The 11,421-nt window shown below is 38.8% G+C and overlaps 3 protein-coding genes across 4 annotated transcripts in view; 2 read left to right on the top strand and 1 right to left on the bottom strand.

Annotated features, from left to right (window-relative positions):
• Positions 1 to 27: 27 nt before the first annotated feature.
• Positions 28 to 2,364, top strand: ccdc197 (coiled-coil domain containing 197; the record flags this gene model as incomplete). Its single annotated transcript, XM_014013530.1, is given in 7 exon segments — positions 28 to 186; positions 297 to 454; positions 539 to 621; positions 1,424 to 1,596; positions 1,679 to 1,789; positions 1,860 to 1,976; positions 2,048 to 2,364. Coding segments are annotated over 7 exon segments (930 nt in total), but the record flags the coding sequence as incomplete, so codon positions are not given.
• A 776-nt stretch (positions 2,365 to 3,140) lies between these two features.
• On the top strand, positions 3,141 to 6,404 carry LOC106521101 (ubiquitin thioesterase OTUB2). Its single transcript, XM_014013523.1, has 6 exons — positions 3,141 to 3,262; positions 3,342 to 3,422; positions 3,506 to 3,624; positions 3,732 to 3,816; positions 5,864 to 6,055; positions 6,146 to 6,404. The coding sequence occupies exons 1-6, from the start codon at positions 3,257 to 3,259 to the stop codon at positions 6,347 to 6,349; spliced, it is 687 nt and encodes a 228-aa protein (XP_013868977.1). The 5' UTR covers positions 3,141 to 3,256; the 3' UTR covers positions 6,350 to 6,404.
• A 6-nt stretch (positions 6,405 to 6,410) lies between these two features.
• ddx24 (DEAD (Asp-Glu-Ala-Asp) box helicase 24) overlaps positions 6,411 to 11,421 on the bottom strand; it is an 8,899-nt gene continuing 3,888 nt past the window's right edge. For both annotated transcript variants that reach the window (XM_014013504.1, XM_014013510.1), the window contains exons 3-8: positions 10,286 to 10,439; positions 9,169 to 9,678; positions 8,661 to 8,736; positions 7,897 to 8,085; positions 6,939 to 7,068; positions 6,411 to 6,861 (exon numbers count right to left, since the gene is read on the bottom strand). In XM_014013504.1, coding sequence (XP_013868958.1) covers positions 6,554 to 6,861; positions 6,939 to 7,068; positions 7,897 to 8,085; positions 8,661 to 8,736; positions 9,169 to 9,678; positions 10,286 to 10,439 — 1,367 coding nt within the window. In that variant the 3' untranslated portion in view covers positions 6,411 to 6,553. The remainder of the gene's footprint in view (positions 6,862 to 6,938; positions 7,069 to 7,896; positions 8,086 to 8,660; positions 8,737 to 9,168; positions 9,679 to 10,285; positions 10,440 to 11,421) is intronic.

The raw sequence follows: 11,421 nt of genomic DNA, 5'->3' as shown, positions 1-11,421 counted from the left end.
ATTTATTTATTTATACATACTCTACAGGAGACGGGCCTGAAAACTTTGACAAAGACACAAGTTGTTCAGAAACAAGCAGAGCCAGATCAGGTGGACGTAGAATTTGCAGTGAAGAGACTCGAGTTTAAGAAGTTTTTGGAGGCTCTGGCTTTAAGAAGGTCCGAACTAGAATATAAACAACAGCAGGTGAGCTGGCATCTCCTTAAGTTCCTGAGTGGGTCAATGAGAGTAGTTGTCTGTTTGTCCACTGTCAGTCTTAATGTGGCTGCCCCTTTGGGTTTCTATTTGTCCCCAAGGACCGACAGAAAAGAATCAAGTTTGAGAAGTTTGTTTCTGAGAGAGAAGCGAAGCGGCGTGAAGCACTGAAGACGTGCGAAGCCACGCAAGAGCAGAACATCTTGAAGCAGAGAGAGATAGAAGAGCTGACAGAACAACTGAAACAACTCAAAACAAGGTGGATATGTGAAACAGACTTTAATGTGAAAATGTTTTTTTTTTTTCCAAACACTCTCAGCTTTACTACAAATCAGTCTTACAGGAAGCACAGTTTGAAGGAGAAGACGGAAAAACACAAAATCTACAAGGACTTTGTGATGAAAACACAGGATCATCTTCCTAGGAGTAAGTCCAAATCTTGTTCTGCTCATTTCTTCAGAGTTTGTCACACACCTTAAGATCAGGGTTCGTGCAGGGTCTTAAAAAGTCTACAATTTGAAAATCTAAATTTTAGGCCTAAAAAGTCTTAAAACGCCCAGATTTTCATCCAAGGTCTTAAATTTAATTTTGTCAAGTCTTAATTTCTTTTTACTTTTGATCATTCCCAAGAAGCGTTGGCAGCATAAATAAACAGAGCTGTAATCAGAGGTTGATGCGATCTGTCTTCATGAAGTGCTAAGTTTGATACCAGTACATGGTTAAACTACTAATCCTGTGATAACCACAGGCAAAAAAATGGCACAGTTTACTTAATGTTTTCGACCTCTTTGTCGCTACAACCCCTCACATACAACGGCTTGTTCACCTGCCCAAAAAAACAAAAACAAATGTCAGTCATGTCCATTGCTTGTCATTCAAAAAGTGTTTTCAATGAGACTTGGCTTGAAATCAGTGATTTTTGCACTCGGTTGGAAGATGTCCACTGCACTCAATATGAACAAGATCTCGTAGATATGACTGTTTCATTAAAACAATTTAGTGTTCTTGTATTAAAATTAAATATTCTTAAATAACTAAATTGATAATAAAAGGTTTCTATGTTAAAATTTCTGGGACCATTTGAGTGTTTCTGTTAATGCGTCAGTTTGGTGTTAAAGGTCATTCCTAATGGTCTTAAAAGGTCTTAAAGGGTCTTAAATGTAACTTCCTGCACTTACTTACCTGCATGAACCCTTCAAGAAGGAAGAAACTGTTCAATCTTTTCTAGATTCCCATGATAGTGGCTATGAATCTTCTGGAATGCCCATTATTCGGCACCATGAGATCCTGTCTGCCACCAATCAGAAGCTACAACAAAGTTTGGCACAAATGGAGGAAGAGCTTGAGCAGATAAAGCGACAACGTCAGACCATGAAGCAGGAAAAAAACGTTAGAAAACTGGTAAGATACTAAAATATAATTGATGTGGTATTTATTTATTTTTTTTACCATCACGCTCCAATGACCTTGTTTTTGTTCACAGCTGGCCAACAAAGAACTTTCTGAACTGCAAAGTGAGTTTGAAACCCTCAACCAGAAGAACAAACAAGCAGAGTTTGACTTGTTCATGAAGCAAGATGTGTCCAGAGAGAAGGTAAGCCTTTCAACATTTTCTGGTTGAAAATGGTGGCCTTGAGTGTAAGCACTAAAAGTTTTTCTCTCAGGCTAAAGAGACGGGGAAATTACTTTTGGCCATCGAAAACCTTGCACAGCTGTGTTACCTTCCAGCATACGGACCTCTGGAAAAAATGGACGTACTGACGATGATGGACATGGTGCAGGTAATATCTTAGGCTTTTGCTGTGTATGCATCACTTTGTTGAACCAGATGATGACAAACCAACTGTTTCAGGAGTACATTCTGGACAAGTCGGACACAGTAAGAAGAGCCAGGCAAACCACGGAGCACGGCTTGACGGCGACAAGTACAGCAGCTCTGAYCCACAAAAATGAGAAGGGATTCACGAAAAACACTGACTAAAACACTACTTAAAAGTTCAAGTAAAGTCAGTAAATAAAKTGACATTTAAACAATGTTACTGTTGTTTGTTCATATCTGATAACTCAAAATGAGGCTTTACTTGCATGAATGTTCTTAAATGTTTGTTTTTGGTTTTGTTTAAATGTGTACCACACATTTAAGTGTTTTAAATGGATTTGCACCTTAAATTGTTAAATGAATATTCTTTCAAAATGATTATGTGGCCTGATCTTGTTTCTAAGAACTCTGAAAATGTCTTTGGAATGTACTTGTTTCATTTTAAAATATAAATAATGCAGTTAAACAGGAAGTGATGTTCTTCAACAAGTAAAGAATGGTAAGTATGCAGTGTCCTTGCAATTTAAAATTATTTTAAGCAATTGATTCCTACAGCAGAAGTGCAGAAGGAATTCACAGATTATAGTGAAACGCTGCTTACTTAAAATAGACAACATRCTACCAGGGATATTAGTCCAGTTATGATAATACTGTTATTGTTTTAGACAAATGCTCAAAAGTTGTCTAGATTGCGTAGTGTCGAGTCCTCGATGAACTCTTATTTAATTGTTTACAATATTCCTCAGGGTATCCAAGATTAATTATGGTCCACAAAAGCATCAATCACATTGAAATTAYAAACATACATATTTACAATTAGAGCCTACTGAGGCCTATTAGGGCCTACTCCAAAATAATCACGTGAACTACTGATATTTTAGTGATTMCGTTTTGCAAACAAAACGAGAAAACAAAAACTACAAATAAAAGAATACATTAAATAAACTATTAAAATTCTTAAAATAAAAATTAAATCTGTAAAAGTATGACGTCAGAGATATAGTTGGTGCACTGGCCCNTTAAAATTCTTAAAATAAAAATTAAATCTGTAAAAGTATGACGTCAGAGATATAGTTGGTGCACTGGCCCTTTAAATGAAGCACGCGCACGTACTTCCGTAAACATCCGTTTTTCAGAAAGTGGAAGCTAAACAAATGTTTCGCTTCGACACATTCGACGCACGTTTTTGCCAAAATGAAATCGCGTTTCCCCGCATTTTCGTCTACTTCACGTTGTTGAAATATGAAGGTACGCCACGTGTCAAAGTTCTGCGGTTCGTTTCATGTAACGCCGGCTCGGGCGGTAAAATGTTCTGTTTTCCCCGCAGATGGACGTCGGCAGCCTCGTTTCACGCAGAGAAGACATTTCTGCACTGTTCCCTGCGGAAACACCGAGTGCCAAATACAAAGTAGGCCGTTTTATTTTATCCCGGGGCGGGGAGGTGGTGTGTGCTGCGGGAAAATAACCGAACTGGATTTCTGTTTTTGTCAGGATTTAAGCCTCCGGTTTTCTGCCGTTAGAAAAGTGAGCGGCGACGGGAACTGCTTCTACAGAGCCTTCTGCTTTGCTTACCTGGAGTCCGTTTTACACAAACCCAGAGCTCTGCAGAGGTCAGCGAGCAACTCTGTCACTGAAATTACTCGTGTGTGACCAAAATAACCAATGTTGACCAAAAATAACCAATGTTGACCAAAATAACCAATGTGTTCAACATCAGGTTCAAGGAGAAGATCATCCAAAGTGGCACAGCTTTGACTTCAGCCGGATTTGACGAGAGTTCCTTCAGCCATTACCAGAATACAGTAAAAAATGACCATTTTCTCTTCAAGCACTTTTTACAGTACAAGAAAGTATTAAGTACATAATACATCTGATTTATAAATGAATGAGACAGAAGCAAACACAAAAAATGGGGCGCTAAGTGTAAAATAAAATGTTTAAAAAAATCACAAACATATTTTCATTATTTAGCTCACTTTGAGTTTTAAAAAATTCCAATAATTTTATTGTAATTTAGCTCACTACGCTTATAATTTTTATTTATTTATTTAACAAAATTTTAAATTTAAATGTTATGTCTAAATGTTAAATCATAAATGTTGGAATAGAATACATTTATTTTGGAATGGAACTCTTTGCCATTGGTGCTTGGCTGTTGTTTAGGGCTGCATGGTATTGGAAAGTCTTGCACTGCGATATTTGTAAATATTGATAATATTTGTAAATATTAATAATGCTCGTAAATACTTTGTATTATATTGTAATATTTGTAAAGAAAGACCGTCCGTCATTAAACAGAGGTGGGGGCCTCCGTTTTCAGCTGTCCCCCTCCTACAGCGCTGCCATTGGCAGTATCACTCCACCCCTGTTAACAAAAGGTATTAATTAGGGTGAACGATAGCCATGTGATGTGAGTATCAGTCACCTGGAGGCAGGACTTAAAACCCTGAATTTTGCCTGAAACTCTCAGACTGAAGAAGTCTCTTGGAAGAGAGACGAAACGTTTCATTAAAGAACCCGTCCAGAGGACCTATACAATTTATTTTCCCCTCGTAAATAATGTGATGACAATATCAGGTGTGATATGACATTTTTTTCCTTGCCTCCATTTCTAATCTGTATTTCATCTCTATGTGACCTTTAGCATTTTTGACAATGTGATTTGTGTTTGGTGTGAGCTTTTTCTGTCGCGAGACTCTGTCCTCCTAGCTAAATATTGTTAGCATGAAAAATACAACTTCATTTTGAAGTACAGTCCACATTTGTTAACAATTACTCCTAGCAATCTATTGCAATATGAATATTGCACACACTGATATTGCAATGACAATATATTGTGCAGCCCGGCTGTTGTCATCAACTTGAGACAAAAGCAACCACTAACGCTGCACTTCAAACTACCAGACTACAGGTACCCTCCATGTTGTTTTGAGTTAAAAATTTAAATGCCATCTTCATCAGTGTTAAGGGCCCATTTTACTCCATCCGAAGCAGAACAATCGACACGCAGTCTCGTTGTTCAACAGTCGTTTTTACACACACCTTTCATAGCCCGAGACACAGTAGCTCCTGGGAAACCCTGTCCAATGCAGTACACGTCACTGTTCTGGGTTTCTTCCTGCTGGAGTCTACACTTAGGGAAAAATCAAGCAAACGCAGATATCTGCAGTTATTTTGACCACGAGTTTTTTCCGGTTAAGGCTCCGTTTTGACAGACTGATTCCTCTGTGCCCAATGTCCGTTTTATCCCCATCTGTACAAATGTCTGCTTCCTGGTACAACGGTCAGATTCTGGAAGTGATAACCTTTTTTTTGGAAGTGTTGTAACAAGAAGCTGCAAACAGAATGACAATTTTTGTCATGCAAATGTGACAATACGAGACGATTTCGGCAGTCCGGACGGAGCATGTAGAGGCCTTCAGCGGTTGCTTTTGCCACAGGATGATGTCAAAATGAGCTGTGCACCATCAGCAAAGGTTGCGTTCCATTCCCAAATGTAAACTTGTATCCTAAATTTAAAGTTAAATGAATATTTACATGTAACCATTAAATTTATCATTTAGTAAAAAAAAATAAAATGTAAGATCAGCTTAATAAAATAATTTTAACAAGGATTTTGCACTCCAAGTGAGCTAAATAATCAAAATGTGTTGACATTATTAAACATATTTTACATTTGGTGCCGCCCAACAAAATGCCAGTTAAAAAAGCACCTGGAGTTTAAAACCAGTTGGACTTGCTGAGGGGTTTGTAAATTTTTCATTGGAACTAATTATTTCACAGCATGTTTCTAGGTTAGTCTGTGTTTAACCAGTGCAGGAAAGTAAACCTGTTTCTCCTCTACTGAAGGTTGTTTATGTTGTGGAGCAGTGTCTGGCTGATGAGCAGGAAAACACTTTATTCAAACTCTTCAATGAGCAACTCATCTCTGATGAAGTGGTTCAGTATCTCAGGCTGCTCACATCAGCCCACCTCCAAAACCATGCAGACGACTTCTGTCACTTTGTCGAAGCGCCTGATCTTAAAGTCTACTGCCGCCAGGTAGGAACCAAAGTGTTGCTGCCATCTACTGATAACCTGAAATATCTCAGTCTACGATAAATGTAATATAAATCTGATCCTTCTCTTCAGGAAGTGGAGGTGATGACGATGGAGTGTGATCATGTGGAGATCTTGGCCTTGTTGCAGGCGCTGGATGTGGGCATTCACATCGTTTCTATGGAGGGTGATGAGCAGCTGGCTCACCACATCATTCCAGAGGGGGCAGATTCATCCCTGCACCTCCTCTACCAAACGTCACATTACAACATCCTCTACCAACGAACTCCGCTCTGACCAGAGGTCCCCCGGGACACAGCTTGGCTCAGTGAATAAACCGCACTTAAGACTATCAAGATGACTGTCAAGATTTTTTTTTTATTTTAAAATCTTAGTTTTTGTTTATTAGGCAACGTGACAAAAGCCTCTTTCACAACTGGCATTTGTTTGGATGAATTAACAATTTTTTTTATAGAAATTCTACAACCTTTAAACGACAGTTCACTCAGTTTCATTAACATTTAACTGCTGCTGCTTTACTTTCTTCTTCTTCTTCTTTTGTTTTTCCAACTTTATTGGAAGGTCTTTCTTGAGCTTCTGTTTCTCTTTTTGCTCTAAAACTTTGGTCAAGGCACTTTCCATCCTCACAACTGGTATTTTGGAGACGGGGGGCTTCCCCATTTGAGTGGGATATTTTGTTTTCATCTCATTCTTGAATAAAGGCTGCGAGGTCAAATGCTTYAAGTGCTTCTTCATCCCTTTCAGCATCTTCGTCTGCCTCCGGTCTGCATCGTCGTCTTCAGCGCCGCCTGTGGACACACGTGTCTTTTTCAGTTGTTCTCTTTTTGTAAAACATTTTTTACGGACTTATTTGTGTTGGTCTTACCAAGTAAAATATCATCATCCAGGTCCACCTCCAGGTCTTTTGCAGCTTTTTTGAACCAGGAGTCGTGACGTTTATCTCTGTTGTTGAAGTACTCGATCTTTTCTATCTGCCTGGCAAGATTTACTCGTGTCTGTGGAGTGAATTATTCAACAGAAAACCATCAAATATAAACCTTTTCTATAACGACAGAATTATGGGGATTGACTCATTTAAAGGAAGCTGCAGTTGTTGGTACCATCTTTACAACTTTAAATTTTCTTTACTGATCACAGTTTGCTTTGCCGGATTCACACGGCAGGATAATTGTGCTCAATTTTGGCCCGATTTTGCCCTTCTGACATTCTTTGGGATGCTCCGATTATCATGACGGCTCTAAAGATGATCCTAGCACATATTCCTGCTGGGTGTGGTGTGTTAGGAGTGATCTAGTCGGCTTGGAAAGACGTCAGGAACGCTCCAACCTCAAATTGGGGATATTCAAAATGTTGGGATTGTTTTGGCCCGATATCACAGCATGTCGTTCACCAGAGAACAAACCAGTTCGCAACCTGTCCAATGTGACATGTTCCCATTCAGAAAGCAAGGTGATATAAACACAGAAGGGATTCCAAAATACAGAAGGCATAAAAAAACAGCCATGACTCACCRCAAAGTCCCCAGGACTTTGTTTGTAGAAGTCATTTTGAATTGTTTTTTTATAGCTCACAAACGATCAACACTGCTTCTTCCTCGTCTCAAATGTTTACTCAGAACTCATGTATGATCTCTGAATGTCAAGTGAGATTKTTCCTCTGACATCTGAACGTTCACGACTGCAATCTGTTGGTGTGTTGTCTCTTGCCATGATTTTTTTTAGCCTCGTGTGGTCTCCTCTCAATCTTTCAAAATCGGCCAACAATTTTAAAATCTTGCCGTGTGACCCAGCCTTTAGCCACAATATAAAGCTGATGGATCTCACCTTGATCGCCTCCATGCACCTGGTTTCTACAGGGAACATGGGAAGTTCCTCGTCCTTGCCAAGAGTCTTGCAGATCTTTCTGAAGTTCATCATATCATCGGGGCCTACGAGCAGCAAACTGAGGCCYTCTTTAGTGGCTCGAGCTGTTCTGCCACTCCGATGAACATAAGTCTCTGATGTTCTAGGAACCTGTTGGGCAAAAGTTGGAACACTCAGATATACTCGCATAAAGGAACACATTCTGTGAGTCTGTCTTATAGGAAAACTGAAATTGCTTCTATTTCACCACTACAGTCATAGAACTGCAGCTGTAACATTTAAAGTGCCTGTGACATTAAAGTTTTGCAATAAATCTATGTATTTTTGGAAATATTAAAAGAATTCCACACAGCTGAGATCAACAGTTTAGATATTTGAATGTGAAGTAACAGGAAGTGATGTCAAAGGGGTGAGCATTACTACAACTGACTGTAGAGAAGAATCAGATTTTTTTATTTGGAGTCAGTATCAGAGAGATTAAGAGTCAGAGTTCAAATATTGTTTCAATGAACAAAAACCAGTTTTCTAGAGTTCCCCTTTGATAYCACACTTCCTGTTTCACTTTGGCTGAGCCAGGTTCAAAATACGCCATTTATATGACAAAATGGGTAAAATCATTGCACATGCCAAGTTTCTTAAATATAAAGATGCTTCTTTGACTTGTATTTGAAGGATATGCATGTCACAGGCACTTTTTAGTGTTTGAATTACTTTTTTGGAGTTACCTGGTAATGAATAACATGTTTAACATTGGGGATGTCCAGGCCTCTTGCTGCGACATCAGTAGTCAAGAGAACACAGCTGTAAGTGGAGAGTACAGGTTAGAACATCTCAGATTTACTCTTAAAATTTTGATGTTTTGACTTRTTTATTGAAACTCTGGACTCAAGTTTCTTATTTCTTGTTACCTCCTCAGTWAACCCTGCTTTGTTATAAAAGTGTGAACATAAGTTTGAAGTTCACAGCTCCTAAACTCAGTACAAAAATGTGCAAAATCATATTCTACTGAATGACTACAACACCTTTTTTATTTTTATTACCTTCATTCCATATTAAGTTTTTACATGTCTATAATGTCTTAACTATAATAAAAGTTCCATTTGCTAAAAATCACCATAAGTGCACATTGATTTGTCTTGAGCATTCTAGCCCAGGAACAGCAGATTCCTAATCCCTGTCTTAAAAAGCAGGACTGCATGTTTTCTGAAACTAGTCCCAAACCAAGATACTCACTCCTCTTTCTCAGCAAACCTTTCCAGGTTTTTGAGCCGTTGTTTCTGGTGCATGTTAGCATGTAAATGCAGAGGAGAACAACCCAGGATCTCCAGCAGGGAGGTGAGCCTCTTGATGCACTCGATGCTRTTTGAAAACACCATGGTGCGGCCCGGGTACTGGAGCAGGAAGTAATAAAGGTAGAAGTCCTTGTTGTCCTTCTCACAGTGGATTTGTGTTTCAGTCAGCGTCTCCACCGTGGCCTCCTTCCTGGTGAGGTCGATGACTTTGGGCTTGGACTTCATCCCCAGCTTAGCTATGAGAATTTCCAGTTTGCTCCGGTTGTCCAGCTTTTTCTTCTGTTGCARGAGGCGGCTGGGCAAACTGTGAGCCATCGTCAAAGTGGCAGAGAACACAAACGTTTGTCTCGTGGGATTGAAGTGCGTCTTGTTCAGCATCTCCAGCAAATTCTCCAGCTCGGCAAAGTGACCTCTTTCTATCATTCGGTCYGCTTCGTCAATGACCAGACACCTGGAACATAAAAACCAAGARCAATATAAAAAACACAGAATTAGTGAGTAATTTGTTTATTTTTCTGATGTCTGACACTGATTCACATTCTAGTTAGAATTTAGCTGTTTAAAAATCATTTTAGACCTATTTGGGCAAACTGATTTTTGTTGATTTTATGTGGAGTCAAGGATACTTTTAATAAAACATCAAAACTGTGCAACCACTCAATTACCTGATTATTTATTGATATAAATGCACATTTAAAAAAAGTTTTAGTCAATTTTGTTACTAAATAAAAAGGTAGGTCTTAATTGTTATTGACACTTCGTAGATGTTAGTTAAACTTATGGTGCAATGCTCTATAGGTGACAGATTTTCTTTAAGAGTTTTAAATAACACTGCAGACGTTTTGATTTTTTTATTTTACAAAACATTTTTTCTGTTTGTTGTCCCGAAGGTGCAGCGAATGAAACTGAAAAAGACACCTTTAATGCAGAGCTAGAGCACTTTATTGCATTGTGAYTTGTGTATGCTTTTCACGCATTTTAATAACTGAATTGTTTTGCCCCATTGTAATATAAATTTATATGAACCTTTAACTAAAGGGATTTAAATCGTGACTTACTTCAGCTGTCTGAGGTTCAGTAGATGAGGATGCCGCTCCATGATCAGGTCCCACAAACGCCCTGGTGTGGCAATGATGATTTCTGGCCTGCGGTTCAGCATCCGCCTTTGTTTCGTTTGTGCCATTCCTCCCACAACTAAGGCTGTTTTAATATCTGCGACACAGAAACACATTAAGGCAAGTGTTGAAAGGATTACTTCACTACTGTGAACATGCTGCTAAGTAGGGCTGCACCGATTAGTTGAAATAATCGATGACGTCGATTATGTAAATTTGTCGACGCAGATTTTTTATTATCGATTCGCTGTWTTACATAACCACYRCGTGAATGTTCATGCAATTCCATTTCGGTACCTAAATGCATCATTGCGACCGTATTGGCATAAGAGTGGTGAGTTTTCCATGCTTGTCGTGAACGCAGCATCGCGCAAGAGCGTAATGACGTCAGCAGCCGCTGCTTCAGTTCAGTCTTGAAAACAAGCCTCGCAGCTCCTGGAGTAAAATTTACCAAACAGACCGCCTCTGAATTACCTGGTGGATTAATTATCTTGTGAACATGACGTTCGCTTGCTCAAAGTAAATAAAGTACCGCCACTTTCTTTATTTCATCCGCCATTAAACACAGACCGGTGTTAGGTCGAGCCACGTTCCCCCATTAGATGGTTCCCCCATCAGACAGTTCCTCCAGCGTCCCAAACAACAGAGGAGCTTCCCGACGCACGTCTGACCTAAAGAGCACAAGCAGCCAACAAGTGTTGGACGTGTTCTGGACGTTCAAAACGTAGCTTAAATACCTTTTATTTATTTTAACTGCATCCTCTTTTGTTTATTTGATTTAAACTTATTCACCTTCCATGAACATCCATCACACATTTTTCTAGCGGGGAAATGACGTCAATAGAAACACGTGGAGCTGGATTTTAATTTGTGTAATAAGACAAAACAGTCTTGTTGTTTTCAACAGTTTTCACCTTAAAGAAATAAGTTACACAACTGATGTTACAATACAAAGAGTTGGATGTTGTCTTGATATTTGTTAATTTTATTTATTGAGAAATATATTAAATAAAAAATAATAAATAAATGTTTATTATGTTTATTATAGGTTTTCCAGAGTGACTTGAATTTTGCATGAT

The sequence above is a fragment of the Austrofundulus limnaeus genome, unplaced genomic scaffold (genome assembly GCF_001266775.1).
Source record: "Austrofundulus limnaeus strain Quisiro unplaced genomic scaffold, Austrofundulus_limnaeus-1.0 Scaffold2, whole genome shotgun sequence".
In the NCBI taxonomy this organism is placed as follows: Eukaryota; Metazoa; Chordata; class Actinopteri; order Cyprinodontiformes; family Rivulidae; genus Austrofundulus; species Austrofundulus limnaeus.
The sequence above is the reverse complement of the archived record's forward strand: the minus strand, read 5'-3'. Positions and strand labels throughout refer to the sequence as shown.

Coding starts and splice junctions, on each gene's coding strand:
- LOC106521101 (XM_014013523.1), top strand. Junction 3,423..3,505: donor CACCGAGTGCCAAATACAAA/GTAGGCCGTTTT, acceptor TGTTTTTGTCAG/GATTTAAGCCTCCGGTTTTC. Junction 6,056..6,145: donor TTAAAGTCTACTGCCGCCAG/GTAGGAACCAAA, acceptor CCTTCTCTTCAG/GAAGTGGAGGTGATGACGAT.